The sequence below is a fragment of the Schistocerca cancellata genome, chromosome 4 (assembly GCF_023864275.1).
Source record: "Schistocerca cancellata isolate TAMUIC-IGC-003103 chromosome 4, iqSchCanc2.1, whole genome shotgun sequence".
NCBI lineage: Eukaryota > Metazoa > Arthropoda > Insecta > Orthoptera > Acrididae > Schistocerca > Schistocerca cancellata.
Genome location: NC_064629.1, coordinates 97,529,510 through 97,551,216, shown reverse-complemented (window position 1 = coordinate 97,551,216; position 21,707 = coordinate 97,529,510). Strand labels below are relative to the sequence as shown.

At 39.4% G+C, this 21,707-nt stretch overlaps 1 protein-coding gene across 1 annotated transcript in view; it reads left to right on the top strand.

Moving 5' to 3' along the window:
- LOC126183496 (uncharacterized) overlaps nt 1-21,707 on the top strand; it is a 38,841-nt gene that overhangs the window by 2,477 nt on the left and 14,657 nt on the right. The window contains exon 2 of the mRNA XM_049925529.1: nt 17,755-17,942. Within this exon, the coding sequence (XP_049781486.1) occupies nt 17,755-17,942 (188 nt within the window). The remainder of the gene's footprint in view (nt 1-17,754; nt 17,943-21,707) is intronic.

Sequence of the window (21,707 nt, the reverse complement as noted above, 5' to 3'; positions counted from 1 at the left end):
GTGTGTGTGTGTGTGTGTGTGTGTAAGATCGTTGAGAGGAATTCAACATCTAGAACTTGAAATAATTTTATACGTCTGTGCGGTATAATTATTGGTTGATATTCGTTCAAACATGTTCAGTCTCTATTTTATGTTGCAATTCGATGCATTTACGGATCGCCCCTCTCAGCCAGCCAGTAAAAGTGACATTTCTCATATCCTTAGCCACCTCAATGAATTGAAATCCGACATTGACTTCCTTTATGAAGAGACATTTTTGTTGGTTGCCTGTTGCGCACATTGATACTCATTTCATATTTCAGACACATATCACTCCAGTTTCTGTAGTGTCCACCTACTGCTGCTATCATTTTTAAAGCTGAAAATTTCATTAGAAAGGCGAGGACAAAGTATCTATGTTCCTTGAGAGTTTTCACGATTCTGTGGGACGGCATTCTTCTGCGTCACCGCGTTCGACAACGAGTGAGTTCGTTGGTTGTGCTCTCATTCTTGTCCAAAGTTAGCGTTCTAAACTGAATCCTATACGATATGTTAGATATGTGCCTGGAGACAGAGAAAGAGAGAGATATATATTTTGGTCTAACGGATAATTGTGAAGTACAAAGGAACAGAATTAAAACTGTAATTAATTAACATAATCATTAAAAATCTTCTTTTGAAATAAAATTATATGGTCCTTTTTGGTTCGCTTGTAAAATTGTGTACTAGCAAACATTTACAATCGATGATTACGGAAATGTCTGCAACAAGTTCGCTGCCAGAAAAGATTGCGTAGATCGCAGGAACCTTCAAGTATAAATTTTATAATGCAAAACTGCTGGCAGTATCATTTTTTTCTCCGTTTTATGAGAACTTCAGTGTTATCCGCTAAGTTAGAGTCATCAGTATGTCTTTTATCTGCTCGATGTTCTAGTAGATGAGCAGTATTAATTTTTGTTTTTATAGAGTTTTGCCGTATTGTGGTACGCTGACGCAACACTGTATTGCAGGTTCATTTTGAGGTGAACGCTGAGAGTGTGAATCCCGTCTTTGAATGTTGTTCATCGCGTGACAGGAGTGGTGTGGAACTCCGCTGACCTGAAACGTGAAGAGGCCAGAAAAACAGCGTAAATGGTCCAGCGCTAGAAGCAGATGCGCTGTAACCGGCCAGGCAGGAATGGTCCTTGAGAGTGGATCTTGTGGCCGCAGCCGGGGATGTTGATGCCCGGGGCACAGGTGGCGGGCAGGTTGTAACACGCTCGCCGGCCGCCTCCGCCGTGGCCGCGCGCGCCCCATGTTGCCGGGATCGCGCTCTTCCTCGGGATCCAAACATTTTCTTTCGTACAGAAATCTTGAGCGGGTGATAATCCGCACTGGACGCGGCAGGGGAACCCATTACAGAGAAACTGGTAGTTTTGCCGGAAGAGTGGCAACTTTGTCTCTGCCTTCGTAAACCAGAAAATGTGGGGGTAGGTGGAAGAACCGATGGCTATTATCCCAAAAATACAGATTCTTAATGCGTGCTTATCGGCGATGCGAGTCAGTGACGCAGGTGATAAGGCATAGTAATTTAACAGATCAGATTGTCGTTATTTATTAACCGGTTGTATATCTCAGCACCGGCCATCCAAATTTAAGTTTCCCGATTTTTTAAAATCGCTTATTGGAAATATTTCCTCTAAAAACGGTATTAATGATTTCTTTCTCTAGCCTTGGTCAATCTCTAATTATCTTGTCGTCGACAGAACTTAAAAGCCTAATGTTCCTCTCATCCATCGAATTCCCGTTTTATGTATTTGATCTCAGAGGTATAATCACCAGAATGGTTAATATTATGAGTCGCTGATCCCACTGCCGCCGCGCGTTGTGAATCATATGGTTCTCTCGCATCCTTCCGGTGACGCCACTGTCGGATTCTCGACAGCGCGGTACTGCAGGCAAAGTGCCGGTGTAACGTGTTACACGTTGTGTACCTAAAATCTGTTAGATCGACTGCTTGCCACATATGAGACCGATGGCCTCGTAAATTTACAATAAATGAGCATTTACCTACAAAAAGTAAAACGTAGAGTTTTGCAGTCTTGCTAAGAGCTGGTATGGCGGCACTGTGGCTGTATGTTAAATATAAGTAGTTTTTTGTTTACGTGAGAAATTCTTCGAGTAAATATAATTTGTCTTTTCTGTTTAATTTCACGCAACAATGTCATTGCCAGTTTCAGGCTCTGCCGCATCATCTTCGGAAGGCTGACAGTACATGGCTGCATCATATGAAGCTCGGTAATACCCAGAAGAGCGACAAATCCTTTCAGACTTTTTTTCATTTTTAATAACGTATTTACTTACAAATATTCCTCTAGAAAACATTTGTGTGGAACTAAGCACGTATTACCAGCCGGTATATTGACATTATCGAAAATGTGACCGTCGTCAGCTTCCAGAATGTGAAACCCGTAGTAGCAATATACAGTAAAGACAAACTGTCATTGATTCCTCTGTATACTTTGAAAATATTAAATTAGCAAGAAAACGTTCAGTTTGTGTTAGGATTAGAAAAGTCATGCAGTCCAAATGCGAGTTTCTACCACGGGTCATGGCGCACTTATTGTCCATGTGCTAAAGCAGGCCGAGAATTCCTCAATTAGTATTTCGGAGGACTTCATTAGAGAGCGGATGTTAATCAGGGTATTACCGACAGCTTTCCGGTAGGGCTGGTCTGTGACATACTTCCCAAATTCGGAGGCGATAAATGACACCACTGTTTCTCTGTGTTTTCTAAATCACAATGTGCCAGTTCCAAAGCGTCGCGTTCCGGTAACAGACATCCTGTTTCAGGAATGCAGTGCGACTACTTCGCTCCGTTTCCGCGCAGACTCATTTGTGGCGAACGTGCAATTGAACTTCAACGTAAAGGCGGTGGCGGTTTTTAGAGTGTTCTTCGACAGAATACTGTAAAAAATCCCAGCATTTGTGGAATAAGGTGCAAATTCAGCAGTACCGTTATGAACGCCGAAATTTCTCTGCGGAAAGCTCTTTGTCTTCCCCTTTGGTGACTAGGTGTTAGATGTATTTTCCTCTTCCGCAAAAGAATAGGAAACACTTTAAAGAGATGGGAAAGAAACAATCAGAAACACTTTAAAGAGGGGCCTAATTTCCTTGTCAGTTGATGTCTATTCCCGAGATAGAAACGAAAACACAAAAACATTAGAGCAAGCACGGTCCACCGATGGCGTGGCAAATGCATTGGAATATTGGTTAATCTACAATACACGAGCATTTCTTATATGTTTTAGTATTGATGAAACATACCCCTGTGTAGTATAATAAATGCTAACTGTGATTTATGCATATTTTACATACGTCTTTGGATTCGATGGAGAAATTGTCACTTTTTCTTTTTTTTTTATTTCTCTTAGAAAATCCTTTGAAAAATCGCATATCATGAAAGAGTATATTTCAAAATAGCGTAGGAAATACTAAAAGCCTGGCATATAATTATCCAAGTTATTTTACAATCACAAGTTGCAAGAAAATGCTATTTTAAAGATTGAGCTCCCTTGTTAAGACAGCAGGTTACATAAATCTGCAATACATATTAGTGTGTCCCTGCACACCTTGATGGTGAGTGAATTTCAAACAAGAATTCTTTAAACTTTATCATCAGTCTGTGTGTTTCTGCATACGTTTCAGTCACAGCTTTTATAATTTGAGTGAAGGTACTCTCATACATTTCCGGCTAAATTCTAAATTTCAGTTTCAGAGTTAACTTCGAATACTTACTATGTCTGGACTTTACAAAGCAGAGTTCCCCGATGAAACTCTCGCTGAATGCTCAGGTAACAGGCAGAAGTGCCAGTAACGTGCATAGTGCACATCGTGTACAGAAAAGCCTAGAGTTCGGTTTTCTTGTCACACAGTTTCATCTTACTGTGTCTGAGATAAAGAAACTGAAAAGTATTAAAAAGAAATATTTCATTCCAGAAATAAATTATCTTTGTCTCATATTTCAATAGAAATGCTGCCAATGCAAATGTTTTACTGTAAAATAAGTAATTAGTTAATTAAAATGGTGTTCTTCGTTCCATTCTGCACGAACTGTTTTTAGAACATATGCAAGTGGCTGAAGTGTACTCTCCTGAATCTATTGTCAACCAGTAGTAATATCCGCCAGAAAAGGTGTTCTATTTTTACTTAGATTCGCCGAAACTCGAATTTCCGTCAGTAAAACGGAGTTTGCAGAAAAAATACCAGAGATTCCAGAAAAAAAACTGTTGAGGCTAAAGTCCAAGCAAGTTTCCATTGCTGTGCGTGTAACTACCGTAAATTCAACAAATATGCCCTAATTTTGATAGACTTTACGTCATCAATTATTTGTTGTTATAGCTCGCCTGTTTTCTTGCACTCTAGAGTGTGAAAGGGTGATAGCAATTCTTGTTGCAATTATTCCGACGAAGCTGTAATAAAGGAACTTCCTTTTTTTCCAGCTAACGTTGATATTTTGCGTTTTATGTTCGCACTGGTGTTAGCTTTTCCAATGAACTGTACTACACACAGGGATGAGGATTTCTCAGTTGAAGGTTTTCGTAGTAAGCAAGCAAGTAACATCGTATAAGGTGGTGAATACTTCGTATTCACTGTAATAAGACAGAGCCTCAGTTTCTTTTAAGGAAGCAATATCACATAGACGGCCCGAATTTCTTTCATGGACAATTATGTCATAACACATTTGCTATCTTTTAGCGTCAACACATAAAATTAAAAGACTTTATAATTTTGGTCATTTCTATGACGATGATTGGATGTTTGCCGCTCGGAATCTCTTTTAAGTAAATTGTTTAATTTATGATCAGAGATGATGTGTGTTACTGGGCGAGTTCCCGTTTCCTACGCTGACTGACATTTTCTTGATGAGATGGTATCGCTACTTTTTTTGCGAAACTACTACGCGCAAAAATTAAAATAAATTTTTGTTATGGTGTTGGAATATGTTCCTCTTTTGTACCCGTCATTAAATATATTTAATATCATACAAACAAAAGTTTTTGTACTCAAATTGTACTTTTCGTACAGAACTTAGAGAATGCTTACTCAGAAACGCTGAGATAAATTTCCCACCGCTGCCGGAATTTATTTTGTTGTGCATCAATAAATTCAGAGAATTCTTAGTTCATTCTTTTCCACGGCTTAACAGCTTCCGTGAGCATTGCGTATTTGCGAGGTAAACACTTTTCGTTTGATTTTGATTTTCAAACTCATTTGATAGTTAGAACTGAATACATGTTTACCCACCACCAAAATCACGCCTGTGGCCCTCTCTGTGCTTATAAAAAGGTTGGTTATGTGAAGAGGTTGCGTAACAACAGTTATCTGCGGTGAGAATGCCACAAAGATTTTCAGAACTGAATTAAAATTCGAATGTTAGGACATAAATCGTTACCAACAATAATACACTTCAATGAACTGGCTGTGGTTATATTGTCGTTCTTACGACCCACGTTATCTGTCTAAATTATTTCATTGTTTTCAATAAATTGGTACCAGACACTTCTAAGTAGTATTTGTTGAAAAGCGCAAAATAATAGTAATTATCATCAGACCCTTCCTTTTCTCGTCTCTGTACAACATAATATAACGACACATTTATTTCGCTAGATCTTGCAGTTGGTTGACCTGATACACTACACTGGGTACTATCGTAACTGGCTGACGAAAGCCACAAACCGTCGCAATAATTAAGCGTCTCTGGATAAAACACCATCCACCAAGAAACGTGAGAGTGTTGCGTTTGCATGCAAATCTGAATGCAGCTCTATGAATTTTAGCCTTGAGACAGAAAGTACGGACGGTAGCAATAAGACCTCCCAGAAATTATTTAAAGTGAGGCTACGCTTGTACATGTGTTGCAATACAGAAGTATAAAGATATGTTCTGGCTTATGACAAAACGAGTAAGAAACATACTTTTACAATGTATCTGTGACTGAGTGAACTGCGTATGAAAATAACAATGCGGCTGCCTAAAAGCGAGCACGGCAGTAGTGTTTTGCTTTATAGTAGCGTAGCATGTCGTTCCAAGTGATAAGAATGGGGAGACACTGACAAATAACCTCCGGGGACGGTTTATGTTCATTTATTGCGTTGTCTGGTAATTTATCATAAACCAAAACACATATAGTTTCACAAATCAGTCAATGTCAGTAATTGAGAGTGCGTCCGTAATTAACCATTGAATAACTATGATAAAAATACAATAACAACTGAGTAGAAAAACAGGCGAAAGACTAAACAAAAAGGAAGGAGACAATAAATATCATGCATTAGATTTTCTAAGAAATAGTCATTTGATACGATCAGCGGCTGTATGGGACTATGAAGACTTAGATACAATTGTGTAATAAGATACGAAATTAGATTATTTTGGAAAGGTATCAACTGTGCAACTTCTTTGACGTTACGAAGCAAAACTAACTAATTTTGCATGTAGATGGAGGATAGGCTAAAACTGAAATTAGCCATCGTATGTGTTTAGTCCGGCTTATAACTTTTCTTTTCTGTATACTCTGAATGGTATCTCGAACAAACTTAAGGATTCTACTGCTCACTCTTGGAAACATTATCTTCTCTCATGTTGTAATATTACGTTTGGCCGGTCTCCGCGTAGTGTACGAAAAATGTAATACACCAGCTCTACACCTCCGATACATCTCTGATGCTATACAAAGCGTAGCCCACTAGAGCATGAATTTTTAGCAACAGCCAGTGTCTCACTGACTGTTAATGATGCGAGCTTATCGAGGTACCGGTACAGATGTGACTAGTGATTTATGTTTGCGTTACTACTGATATTCTTTAAGCCGCCACACTCATAACTACAAAATATTATGTATTTTTTACTTTTAACTGACAAATTTGTTATATAGCGACCTTTAAATTTCGGAGCAAATCTTTCTCTTGCAAATTGGGCGTGTTTTCGAAGCAAACTGCAGTTTAGTAACGTTTACAGCCTTTGAACGTTTACGCGGTTGATTTCTATTTTCCAGAAGAGTATCGATAACGTTTGTAGAATAAGTCTTTGGCTGTGTTGATTTTGGTAATTAATCAGTGCAATCAATGAAAATATATGGCGTGGACTGTAAGCCAGAGTCAGATTTTTAACGCCTCAAATATAAGTAAGTACTCGTAAATATACAACTGTCCGTAATGTGCATTATATCAGACTTGAGGTAGTGTAACATTACACTTTAGTTTACCTTTGGATAAGATGCTTGTTCTAATACTCTGCTCCGGGTATCATAACTTTACAGAATACTAAGAGACGTTAGTGCCATTTCGTTGGAAATAGCAGGTGACGACGACTAAACAATCGCAAGACAAATGCTCATTTATTATCTTTCCTGATCCAAGGATGACAAAGCGCGGTTCCGTGAATCCTTTGAAAGTTTTATAGTTTTGATGACGTTTTACCATATTAAGCTGATAAATATGCATATTTTATCATGTAACGTCAACAGCATTAATATTTCATCAATGGTTGAAGATATCAGAACATGGTTTGCAGTAAGCGACAGCACTCACTGGACTTTTCATTTGAAAGTATAGTTAGAACCAATAAACTGTATTTGAAATGAAACGTTAAAACAGCTATGGTTATTTAAACGAAATGCTACTTGTCTTTTAGCGTCATTCAAGAGTTTCTGAAAAAAGGAAACACAGAGTTAACACGCTCGTTAGCGTATACGGTGACTCTCTTTGTAAAAACAAGGATTAATTGCGCTGAATATGACGTACAAGGTCGGCGACACGGCGCGCTTTCACCTCTTTAACACTGCGTGACTGGTCTTTGCCCGATTCTTCGGCTCTCGTACTTAAAACAATTTCTCGCTCTTTTTCTCGCGAAAATTTAATTGAAAATGTTCACTAGTGCTGTATTAATGTACTACTCCTTCCACAAAACACAGAATGCCGTTAAAAAGAAACATCGCTAAATTTGAAAGAAACAGTTACTTCTGTGTCCCGGTAGATTAAAAAGGACGAGTGTTATTCAAACAATAAAATTTCCTTTTGCGTACAATCAGAAACGTATTGCGAACTGTGTGTGTGAAATACTAAATTTGTCAAGATTTCCTGAGACCCCTTGCGTCCATTTCCAAGATGGAAACTTATCGGCCTTACGTTTTGCGTAAGAAAATACACAAATCCCCTGTTTGATCAATGACATTTCTTCATTTTTTTAGTGAGTATATTTCATCATTAATGTGATTCTAGTACGCGGAGGACGACCTACGAGTATTACTGAACTCAAAGAATTCTCTTCCAGCCACAAATTTCTTTATATGCAGAAGCAGATGAAAATTAAGGTGAACAGAGTGTAAACGCTAACAGCTACGTTAGTTTACAATTTCCTAAACATCAATGTTCAAAAAATGGTTCAAATGGCTCTGAGCACTATGGGACTTAACATCTGAGGTCATCAGTCCCCTAGAACTTAGAACTTCTTAAACCTAACTAACCTAAGGACAGCACACACATCCATGCCCGAGGCAGTCGCGCGATTCCGGACTGAAGCGCCTAGAACCGCTCGGTCACCGGGGCCGGCAACACCATTGTGAGGAGCTGAATTTTCTTAAGAAAATAATATTTATTCTTTGAATATCGACGCCTCGTCTCACGTATTTTCCATCCGCTTAATCCAGAAACTAGCATTCACTAATTGATGTTTTAGTAAGGTGATCTGCAGGATGAATACCTTCCGAATCCCAGAAAACACTGACCACACACTTTCCAGGAAATGAAATCGATCTGATTCGTTACCGGCCCGAAGTCGAGTCCACATTTACAAATCAGCGTGCTAAATCAGTTGGATTCTTACGGTTTAAATACTGCGGGGAAATTCGTTACAGCATTTGACTGCTTCATTCGCCCAGCTTTCTGTCTTCGTGTACGAGGCGGAATTGTGTGTTGGCACAATATTTGCTTATAAGCGCAAAATGCTTCCGAATAGCACAATTAGACGACGCACACGGTGTATTGCAAATGGGAGCGTGAGAGCAGCGGCGGCGTGGTGTATGTTTACTGGCGGCTTTTTATAACGCGGAAGTAGCGCGCAGCGGCGCTGGGAGGTGGTGCCTGTTCAAGGACGCCCCCCGGCCGGCCCCGCTGCACACAAGGCCGCCGCTGCAGCTTTGTCTGCACTCGCGTACCCACGTGCGCTCTGCTCCTAACCTACCCTAACCTGGCCGCTTCTTCATATTGCTGCTTTGTGGCCTACTGCTTGGCACCATCACGTCCCGGGCTCTATTTCCGGGCCACACTTCGCAGTTTAATGGCGTGGGAAAGCTTGAAACCGTATCCACTCAGCCTCGCTTGCCTCATTCCATTTAAGGCAAGATTTAAAAACTCAACATTTGGGGTATAATTGTCAAATAAATGTTGTCTTTTTGTTATTGAGGCTTCTCGTCACACTCCCAGATTACAAGTAAAATCAGAGTTATTTCGTCTTGCCGGCCGGGGTGGCCGAACGGTTCTAGGCGCTACAGTCTGGAACCGCGCGACCGATACGGTCGCAGGTTCGAATCCTGCCTCGGGCATGGATGTGTGTGATGTCCTTAGGTTGGTTAGGTTTAAGTAGTTCTAAGTTCTAGGGGACTGATGACCTCAGAAGTTAAGTCTCTTAGTGCTCAGAGCCATTTATTCCGTCTTTTGCGACTACAAAAATCTTATTTGGAGCGAAAGGTCGCGGGATCGAATCCCTGTAGGACCAAAGAAATTTTCAGTCTGCGTTTAATCTAGCCCACGTCTCTCAGAGACGTGAGAGGTCGCCAGCAACAACACGTGGTTAGGATTCCACGTTAAAATGTAGGGCCCCCCTTCCGAACTTGGCTAACTGGGGTAGTTTAGCTACAGGCAAGGCGCAGAAGTGACGTCCAAATGTATGAAATTAACACGGCCATTGATTCACACTGTATTATTATTGTCAGTTGTCAGTTTCTGTGGTACCTATTTTATTTCCATAGGTTCTTCTATACAAAGCCTTTCGATCTGAAGCACACTGTACTGGCACAAAGTACACGAGGTGTATGTGGATATATAAAAACATATAAACGAGAACATATTGTGTGTCAGTGCAGTGTAGGGTGCACACAAATCGATCGCCTATTTATAGAAGAACGCGTGTAAATAATGTAAGAAACAAAAAACTGACTACTGAAGATGCTTTGAGTAAAGCAAAACGAATTGGGTCCAGAGGAGATACTGCACGACCGCAGCAGTGACACCAGTTGACATGGGTTCATTTAATTCCCTGTCTGCTGGATTTACGAGGATGCTGGTGAGCCATCCATACAAATATGCAAGACCGAAGGTAGAAGATCGTAACGTGGAAGCATGAGGTACCCCTGCATGGGTACTCCTAATCCAGTTATACTTACTGAACCTACAACTGCCAGCCACGCCGATCTCTTAGCTGCACATTTTGGCATTATGAAGTACGCTAAGTAATAAGCACAAACGTCGACATATATTCTGGCGTATCGGCCTTCAGTAATGTAGCTTGCAACAGGCTCCGTGCCACAGTACGACCGCAAGGCTATTTGTATTCACATATTACGACGATGAAAGAAATTATATTTGTTGTTAAGCTAGTATCTCATGGTATGGGTAGTGTGAGAAGCGTTTATGAGGAGTTTATATGCTATTCCTTTCTCTCAAGTGTCGTCTTTGTCACATACGTATGTTCAAGTACCTTGCGTGAAGCATACGCAGGGGATACGTAAGAAAATCGTAAAGGTATTTTGTCAATATGTGTCAATATTTTTTAAATATAAAGAGAAATATGAAATGATAGGCAACTTATTGATATATCGGCAAAATTAATAATGAAAGTTTAATCAGTTTAAGTAAAGTCAACTTCACGTCTAGAGCGTCATTTTTGTTTTTATGAAATAGTGTGTACATCGTCTCGTGCCAGCCGGGCGCACTAATGAAGTAGTCTAGTCCTTACATAATTGTAGCATAAAGAGACGGATGATCAAATCTAAAGAAACTATTATTCAAGGAAACAGAACTTTTCACCAGCCTTTACATACATTTGTTATTCTGTATTATACAATTAATGTAAGAAAATTTGGCCAGAATTTATAATGGGAACTCTTTTCACAGAGAGAAATCACCGATGAATGACGAAGTAACTCGGGAACACTACAATAAATGGAAGTGAAACAGTCGCAACAGAAAACTGCGAATAAGGGAAGTTTTACGCTTTTCATTAGATGTGTTATACACATATGTACAAAAACAAGAGATCAGGTGAAATGTGATGTGAAGAGGAAGAATGAGAACAGATGAGAATAAAAATCTAGCCGAAGAGCCTTGATGACGGAATAGACGTGTCCTGATGCATCTAAGACTACCTAACATTATAGCAGAAAATGAAGCAGAGACTATGAACTGTACGAAACGTAAAAAGACTAAACAACCTATTTCGGTTACTGATCAAATTTGTGTAAAGTATTAAGTTGTGATTAGACTCGAAAAAGACGGAAAGAAATGCGAATTGCGGGCCAGGATAGAAAAATACTAAGATACTTCTGTGACAGAATAAAATATCACTGTTGCCCTATTTCGCGCTTTCACTTAAGCTACCTCCCTGCCCAACTGGCAGTTGCAGTGACACGAAGCTCGCTCTACGTTGCAAGTGGGCGAGTAACGGAAGGCTGCGATGGTGGCGCGTCGTTGCCACACGATCAAGGCCTCGGCCGGCCGCACGTGACGGAAATATCGAACGCACATTCCTCTCTCCCTGTGGACAAATACTTGCCTTTAGAACAGGATGCTGTGCTCTTCAGCCTATCAATCTTGTCGCAGTTTGTTGTACTGAACTGAGCCTGTGTCGACTTGTAGACTGAGGTGTTGTGGCGGCAAAATACTGAATTCGTATTCGGCATGATGTTAGTACAGATATTTACTCCTTCCTAGTTTCCACAGATTACGATGGTTAGTCATAAAGTTTTAATTACCACCTGAAAATAAGTTATCTAATTATTGATGAAGCGAAAATAGGATGCGCCATTTTGTTTTGGCTCCTCTGGCAGCAAGCTGCAGTACTGTGGCGTGGGAGTACTGCACACGTGTACCTGCAAATTATTTGCCTAACTTAATTTTTCCAAAGTTATAATTAAAACTTGATAACTACGCATCGCATTAGTGGCGCTCGCCGACACAATTTCTTCAGTAAGTCCCAAGCCGATTGAGAAAACCCTTTCAGAATCGGCTGACATTTCCATCTACAACTTAACCACCAAGCCAATATAACATGGTCGACGAAATGTTTGCAAACAAGGAAAGTTGAGGTTCTACGACTCGTCAATATCGTATTCATCAGAGAAATGGAAAATTGCTATAATTGGAGAGGGAGAATAGTTTTGATCGGATAAGGATATAGATGGAAATACTTCAAAACAAGCATACCTTCATTAGCACTATGTGATGAAAGGAAACCTCAACACACCTAAATCAGCGTGGTAGGACGGGAGTTAGAAGCTGGCTGCTCTCCAATGCGAAGCGAGTCTCAGAAACTCTGCACCACGTCGTTCGTTCCAAAGTTATTATAACCCATAGTCATTAGCTCATATAGACAAGGATTACGCTAGGATGAAACCATTTCGGAATTCGTCTCAAGTATTTTAGGAAAGCCAAAAGAAATCTAAATAAAGACGTGACAGGAGAGGGTCTTCAATCTTGCCAAGCAAGCAAGACGCCCGTTGTTTAGGATGTGTGCTCTTGTTAATAACAGTTTTCTCTAGACACTAATGTCAATTGCCTAGTCTTTCATGATAACAAAACGTACATCAAAATTTTTTCTCATTTTCATGATAAAACTTTCGATTTCAGCTGTCCACTTAAAGCGACACATGATTAATATTTGTGCCTCAAGAACTACAGCTTTCCTTTGTATAACAATACTCTTAAAAGCATTTCAAGCTTTAAATTTCCCATACCATCGTACTCATTTGACGTTTAAGCCTTCAGTGATCTTCTCAGTCTAGCATATGTTAGGTACATCTTGTTACTGTCGTCAGTACTACTTATGTTAATCGAGACGGTGAGCTTACCGTATGAACACTTTATCTTTCATTACTGATGGTTGAAGATCTCTTGCGTAAAGAATACAAAATTCGTATTTGACCAACAACTTTTGGCTCTAATTAGAACTACACGAAACAGTGACGACTGCAGCTATGCCGAAACAAAAAAAAAAAAAAATCTACAGACTAATGAGAAACAGTTTCTAGACTCAAGAGCAAGCTAATGTATAGCAACAGCAATGTAAATATTTTCGCACGTCGTTCTCGCTTTATGGTACGCTTACGGAAAGGTCCGTTTTCCTCTGGTTGTTTTAGAGTGACAATTTTTTAAATTATGTAACAGCATTACCAGTTATTCATCTTAGCGTTATCGTGCATGTACGGTCTATTTTCCTATGATTTTTGTGTTTAGTGCCGTATTACGGCATTTATTCGGTTACTTGTTTATAGCGTGTATGATTGTGTTATGTTGTTATGGGCTTGAGTTTGATTCGTATTTTATATAGGCTTACAGAGGTAAAGATCAACAACGTAATTACGTGGATAATGTATTACTACATTTTTGGAAACGGATGTTTAAGAACCGTACTGTGCATGAATGACGCTATCTAACTCGTCAACACAGTTATTAAGATTTTCAGAATTTATGTGTTTTGAGATGCGTAGTGTATATGAAGGATGGCCTGTAAATATAACGAGTCACATTCCTGACTACAGCATAATTTCTATTTGAATAAACAGAGTCGAGTCGTCTTTAACAAATATTTATTTTCGCAAACCCATTCTGCGAATTCACATCATCGTTGTTAGAGCACCGTAAATACCTCAGTGCCTGTCTGTGCTTCTAAACCAATTCAGCGATTTACCTACATATGTACAACACCATATTTACGTCGTTATTTGGTTACATAATATTCCATTACCTGTAATGTGTACGGTACACGTCAGTTACATAATAATTGCATCTCCCACAATAAGGTTATAGATTAAATATGATGTCTCATGAACATGGTTACATTTCATGTATGTTAGATGTGGGTTCTTAATTTTTTTTATGTTGTTTCCTAATTCTTTGCTGAAGAGTGCGATTTTTTGATGAGCATTTTGTCTAAAATTATAATTTAGGTAAATTAAATGGGTGGATTCTTATACTCGTATTTTTAAGAGAATGTACTGTATACTTTGTCAGTTTTTTCCTTTATTTGAGCTCCGGACGTTGCGATGTGTTTTAGGTTTTTGAATTGTCCGTGTGCAGTGCTCTTAATGATCGTGGTTTCAACTTTTGGTCCATTAGTGCACTGATGATGAATATGTAGGCACTTATACACATTTTTGTTAACAACTGACAGTGGCTTCTGGATTATATTTAATCATGGTTGTGAAATCTGTGGAAAAGCAAACGCTTAAAGATGCATTCAGGTTGCTACTGGTGCACAGACATACTACGCTGTTATTGCCAGATGTCGTTACATTAAACTTTCTTTTACATGATGGCCGTTTCTGTAACCTTTGGTCGTGCAGTGCCATTCTGAATAAGGAACTCTTAGGAAAACTAAAATAACTCCCTTTTTGAATCATCACAATACGTTTTAGTTAAATAAGCCGATTTCGGTCCTGTATGTTGATTTGCAAGTGAGTTACTTCACAATCTTATAAACGTGAAGCATTGTGCGTACACTTTGCGTACACTTTTAGTTAAATAAGCCGATTTCGGTCCTGTATGTTGATTTGCAAGTGAGTTACTTCACAATCTTATAAACGTGAAGCATTGTGCGTACACTTTGCGTCCTCGACGTGTTACTTTGTGATCTACAACTGATCTGAAGATCGTTGCAAACGGTCGAAGAGGATCATTACAATGAGAAAAATTAAAATAACAGTAAAATAAAAAGTAAAATTATGCAATCTTACACTGAAATAACACTGTTTGCAAATAAATATATTCCGTCTGCTTCACTTCTCCGTAAGTTTTTAACTCAAAACTCCTGCACTCGCGGAACAAAAATAATCTTCTCGTGTGTTGTCAATCCGCCTGTTCAGGACACAAAGGGAGTGGTTGCCCACGTTTCCCTGGACTGCCAGTTTCTCTTTTACCATCCGGTCTCTATCAGAAAACTTGTTTCGTTAAGCGCTCTTCTTGTATTTCATTTAGCTGTGAGATCCATATTCTTTGTTTCTTCAGATCCTAGCTTTTATTTTAAAAATATTAAGTTCTCTACGCATCGCCATTTTTAAAAGTGTCCATTCTCGTGCAGCTTTCCACTGATCTAGTTATTCATTGTTGCTGATCCCTGTATCTTAGCAAAACTCTGAGCTGTAAAGCAAGACTGGCACAGCCATCCCTTTGTAATTTTTTTTTTTGTTTCTATTCTCGTTTACCTAGGTAATGTTCTCCAGAATGACTCAATTTTTTCTGATCTTCGTCATAAGCTATGTCACAGCCGAGGTATGTGTACAGGCCTATTAGGTCTGTTATCTAGGATTATATTTGTTCGGGCTGAATATTTACCTTTAGTTTGTGAATAATTACCTTATCATGAGTAAACAACATTTTATTTAAGTGTATTTGTTCATTTATTTTAACTCCTCGGCATACTCTGAGCTCGTCGTGTATAATAATATCATACGTGTAAGTATTAAAAATTTTAAGGTTGGAAAGCAAACAAACTGCGTTTTTGTTGTACTAATATTGGTTTATTTCGAACCAGATTCCGCCATATTGGGACATCATCAAGAAACAACTGAATAGCGTTCACAAGACACGTTAATGTGTAGGAATCCGAATATAAGGAATAAAGACATACGAACACGCACATATTCGTTGGTCATAACATTCGGTGAGAGGTATCAAATGGAGCATAACTCGCGTTATGCGTCAACCGTGTTAAATTGCAATTTATAAAATCGAATGAACAGCAGTGCATAACGGAAACACACTGTGTTTGATAGCATCCATCCCGTAAATTGTAATTTGGCATTGTTCTCTAACATCTTTAGTGCGTAGAACGAGTAGTCACATTTCTGACGTAATGTTATGACCAAAAATTCTGCATGAGTCGGTAGTGTATTTGTATCCAGTGTTTGGTTTTCTACTCATTATTATTTCCCGAGGACGCTAGCCAGCCAACAAATATTAGTGGAACAAAAGCGCAGTGTCTTTGGTTTCCAACGTTAAATATGAAACTGCCCTACCGAGAGCTGACGGAAGAGTCCATAAATATAAATATATTTATTTATTTATTTTGCGTATTGCAATACAGTGACAATATTTTATATAAGTACAACAATATGTAAACGAAATGTATAAAACAAAACAATGTGTAAATAGTACATGTGTAAAAAACAAGCAATAGCACAAAAGGATAAAGTACAAATACTCAAGACAAAATAACTACACATTGAAAGCTTGGCAAGCCTGACTAGAAACTCATTCATATACCGGGTAATCAAATAGTCAGTATAAATTTGAAAACTAAATAAATCACGGAATAATGTAGATAGAGAGGTACAAATTGACACACATGCTTGGAATGACATGGGGTTTTATTAGAACAAAAAAAAAAAGAAAAAAATACAAACATTCAAAAAATGTCCGACAGATGGCGCTTCATCTGATCTGAGTAGCAATAATTAGCATAACAAAGTAAGACAAAGCAAAGATGGTGTTCTTTACAGGAAATGCTCAATATGTCCACCATCATTCCTCAGCAGTAGCTGTAGTCGAGGAATAATGTTTCGAACAGCACTGTAAAGCATGTCCGGAGTTATGGTGAGGCATTGGCGTCGGATGTTGTCTTTCAGCATCGGTCAATCACGATACACTTGCGACTTCAAGTAACCCCAAAGCCAATAATCGCACGGACTGAGGTCTGGGGGCCTGGGATGCCAAGCATGACGAAAGTGGCGGATGACCACACGATCATTACCAAACGATGCGCGCAGGACATCTTTCACGCGTCTAGCAATATGGGGTGGAGCGCCATCCTGCATAAGCATCGTACGCACCAGCAGGTGTTTATCAGCCAGACTGGGGATGAAGCGATCCTGTAACATATCGGCGTACCTCTCACCCGTTACGGTAGCAGTTACTGACGTTTTGCTCTGACATTTTGTGATTTTTTTTGGTTCTAATAAAACCCCTCTCTATCTACATTATTCCGTGGTTTATTAAGTTTTCAAATTTATACTGACTTTTTGTATACCCTGTATTTAAAGCTCAATATCTAGATTGCACAGCCAGTCCAAAGCAGAGGGTTTCGCATATCTTCTTAAGGGGCATTCCTCAATAATATGGCGGACGTTCTGTTCTGGTGCTCCACAATCACAGGCTGGTGAGTCGCATAGACCCCAATTGTACGTATATGCATTGCATCTTGCACGGCCCGTTCTGATACGTTTTCATTTAGTCCAGGTACATCTCTTCAGGTCAAAGCCCGGTAATTCCAGAGTAGGATCTTGGATACCTTGTTTATTTAATTCCAGAATCATTCCAAAAGTACCGCCATTGCTCCTCGATACGGGATAAGCTTGAGCCTTGCGGTACTCGTCGGTTCGTATAATTTTTTTTCAGATGGTAGATTTTCTGTCTGGGTATAAGCGTTACTTACAGTTTAGAAGTTTAGTGCGAAGATGTCCGACGAAAGGTGTCTTGGCGAAGAAGGAAGAAGGAGTGGAGTAGAAGTGTGTGGGTGTGGCAGGTGGCGGTCGCTGGCTGCGGCAGCCGGCTGGGCTTCCGGACGTCGTGGCCGACGCGGTGCGCGCCGCCCACCAGCCCGGGGACGCGCGCCTCTGCCGCCGCGTCGTGCAGTCCGTCGACAAGCTGTCCTCCTGCTACTACGACGTCAGCCTCCAGCTGCACCTCATTGCAGAGTCCTTCCGCTGCAGGGTGAGCTCCACCTCTCCACTACCGTAGTGCTTGCCTGTGCTAGAAACTCGGTTCTATGTAAGAGCGCGAGGTGAAGAGTAGTCTGGCAGTGGAAAACTTTCTTATCTGGAAGTGAAATAAACTGTTTTTACACAATCTGTAGATGAAGAGAATGTTTTTCACAAAGTTGTGTGGTTTGCAGTATTTCTAGCTTTTGAAAACCTTTAATTTTCCATTTCACTTCAAGGGGGGTAGGACGTCAAACGGGCCGACTTGGAGCAGGAGAGGCACCACAGTACGTTTTAATTTCCACTGTCTATACTTTTACAAATAAATTCATAAAACTTTGTCAGCATGACCAGGAAGGATTCAAAATTTACACTCACAGCAGTTGAAGTTCGAAAACATAACAAAATAAATTTTTTTTAGATGTGAAATTTCATCATTTTTTTTTCACTTACTAATGGCAGCATTTGTTGCTATAGGTACACTTTTCTTCATAAGTAAGAGAGATTCTTCGATGAATTTTGCGCAGTATGCAAACCATACTCAAAGGTGTATGAAACTCTAGAATTTTACAAATCTGTTAAAAACTGTGGTAAAAATTGAGGTAATTAACTAGATAATTTGTGTTTTTTTCAAACCTAAAGTTTAAAATATAATAGCTCATTCGTTTTTTTATAAATTAAATAAATTTTAGAGTTTCATGCACCTGTAAGTATGGTTTGTATGCTGTGCAAAATTCATCGAAGAATCTCTCTAACTTATGAAGAAAAGTGTACCTATAGCAACAAATGAAGCCATTAGTAAGTAAAAAAATGATGAAATTTCTGTAAGACCTTCAGTACACACACCATCAGATTATTTGACTTGTCGCTCTAACGAAGTGGGCGAGTGTCAGTATATATGTCTCGTGGTCTTATCGTGGCGTGTTTATCTTCTGCCGTTAGGTCAGACGATAGAAATGCCACCGGCACGCTTAGAGAAGCAGATTGACGGTGACCAACTTTAAAAAGAACTTGATTAATTTTCACACACATTTATTAAAATAATAACGAGCATAAAAATTACTTACCTTGGTTCTGGATGCTAATTACAATTGACAATCTGAAGTTCCTTTGGTATTTGTACGTTCGTCTTATTCTCACAAATATCTCTGAGACTTGACAAAAGTGTCTATACATTTATCTTCATGGCTAGGAATATGGTAATCTTATTAGGCGCAGACTGAAACTTGACTATAGACTGGTACAGATAAATGTAGAACTCGTACAGACTGGTACAGACTAATGCAGACTGGTACAGACAAATGCAGATTGCCTAATCGGAGGTCTGTACACTCGTTATAATACCTCGCGCGTTCATGTATCACTGCGCGAGTGTGATCCACGAGGATAAAAGGTTCTACGTTAGCCGCAATCTCATTGGCTTCGTTACATATTAATACGCGGATCGGCGTAAGCAGAATTTGGTCCGTCTCTATGGCAGCGGCATCTTGTAGTGCGGAGACGGACGAGCGCTGCGCCTGCGCTGTTGTGCTTAGCGGGGCGCGCTCTAGTGGGAAAGTTGTGTACGCGCTGACTACGCGGAACTATGTACACAACAGAAACCACTACTCAGTTCAATGAACAATTTTCCAGCATACGTGACGAGCATAAATCGTACACTGAAACGACTGTAACAGGTTGAAGCACATGTTAAGGTCAGTGAAAAACGTCTTTGCGATAAAAATTGAAGCCATAGCCAGGCAATGCACAGACAGCACCAAACTTTTGAGAGATGACATTAATTCTGTAAGACATCAATGTAGTCAAACGTATAAAAAATTTACAGATGAAATCAAATCAGTTATTGAAAGAATAGATCAACAAAACACTCGGTTGTATACACGTCTTACAGTTCACACTGAGACCTCAGAAAAGTGATAAAAAGACTTTGTCCGTAAACACGCAGATTCCGAAATACCGACCCCACACAGTCAAGAAATACAAATTTAAAGCACAACAGCCGGCCGCGGTGGTCTCGCGGTTCTAGGCGCGCAGTCCGGAACCGCGCGACTGCTACGGTCGCAGGTTCGAATCCTGCCTCGGGCATGGATGTGTGTGATGTCCTTAGGTTAGTTAGGTTTAAGTAGTTCTAAGTTCTAGGGGACTGATGACCACAGCTGTTAAGTCCCATAGTGCTCAGAGCCATTTGAATTTAAAGCACAACAAAAATAATTTTTTTTTTACATGTGAAACTTCATCGTTTTTTTTCACTTACTAATGGCAGCATTTGTTGCTATAGGTACACTTTTCTTCATAAGTAAGAAAGATTCTTCGATGAATTTTGCACAGCATACAAACCATACTCAAAGGTGTAGGAAACTCTAGAATTTTACAAATCTATTAAAAACAATGGTAAAAATTGAGGTAATTAACTAGAAAATTAGTGTTTTTTCTAAACATGAAGTTTATAATATAACAGCTCATTCGTTTTTTCATAAATTAAATAAATTCTAGAGTTTCATACATCTGTAAGTATGATTTGTATGGTGTGCAAAATTAATCGAAGAATCTCCCTAACTTATGAAGAAAAGTGTACATATAGCAACAAATACAGCCATTTGTAAGAGAAAAAATGATGAAATTTCGCAAGTAAAAAAATTTATTTTGTTATGTTTTCGAACTCCCACTGCAATGGGTGTGAATCCTGAATCCTTCCTGGTGATGCTGGCAAAGTTTTATCAATTTATTTGTAAAAGTATAGACACTGGAAATTAAAATGTCCTGAGATGCCTCTCCTGCTTCAAGTCGGCCCGTTTGACGTCCTGCACCCCTTAAACGAGATCTTTGCTAGAAGTGCGGAAATTGATTGACCAGAGCTTTTTTCGCACTGAAAATGCTCAGTAGTTGAAGTAGGAGCTGGGTTCAAATGCCTGTTCGGCGATTCTCGCGTATAATTCCACGATTCTCTTAAATTTGTTCGTATCAGCGCTGTAACAGTTCTTTTAAGAACCGTATTAACAATGTGCTAAGCTACAACTGACCTCGATGTCGTGTAGACGTAACGTTATCCCACATCAGTGTCGATTTGCTCATCTTAAATTTACCTGTATTCCACTCTTGCCGCTAATTCTCTTGTTATTCAGTTGTTTTAATGTTGAGCTCAGTCCTGAGATTACTCGTACGTCAACACTGTGAATATACAACATCTAAATAGAATTGTAGCACTGAATTCAGACTAATACTGTAGAGAAGTGTATTATTAATACGTGATTAAGATTATCGATGGAGGCTGTATACGTAGGTCAGGCTGATATGAAAACACTCTTCGAAATTTGAAAGTAGCAGAGATAAAATACAAAGAGCGAAACGTTGTGTACTACTCATAGAGGCACGAGGGTGCAGTTATAAGAGCCAACGGACATGAAAGGGAGGCAGTAGTTGACAAGGTATCGAGGCAAGTCCGTAGACTATACCCCATTTTACACTAAGCGAGGGAAATATGAAACCAAGGAGAAATTTGGCGCACGAATTAAAATTCAGGGGCAATAAATAAAATGTTTGAGGTTTGACGAAGGCATTTTATTTCTGTCTGAAATGGGAAAGGACTTGGAAGATAGTGCTCTGAAAAGAGATTATAGGATAAATATCAGCAAAAGTAAGACAAGGGTAACTGAATGTGGTCTGACTAGAACAGACGATGTAGAGAAAATTAGATAAGCAAATGAGACACTGAAAGAGTAAATGAGTTTTATAATTCAGGCAGCAATATAACTAACGAAGTAAATATTACATAAAATTC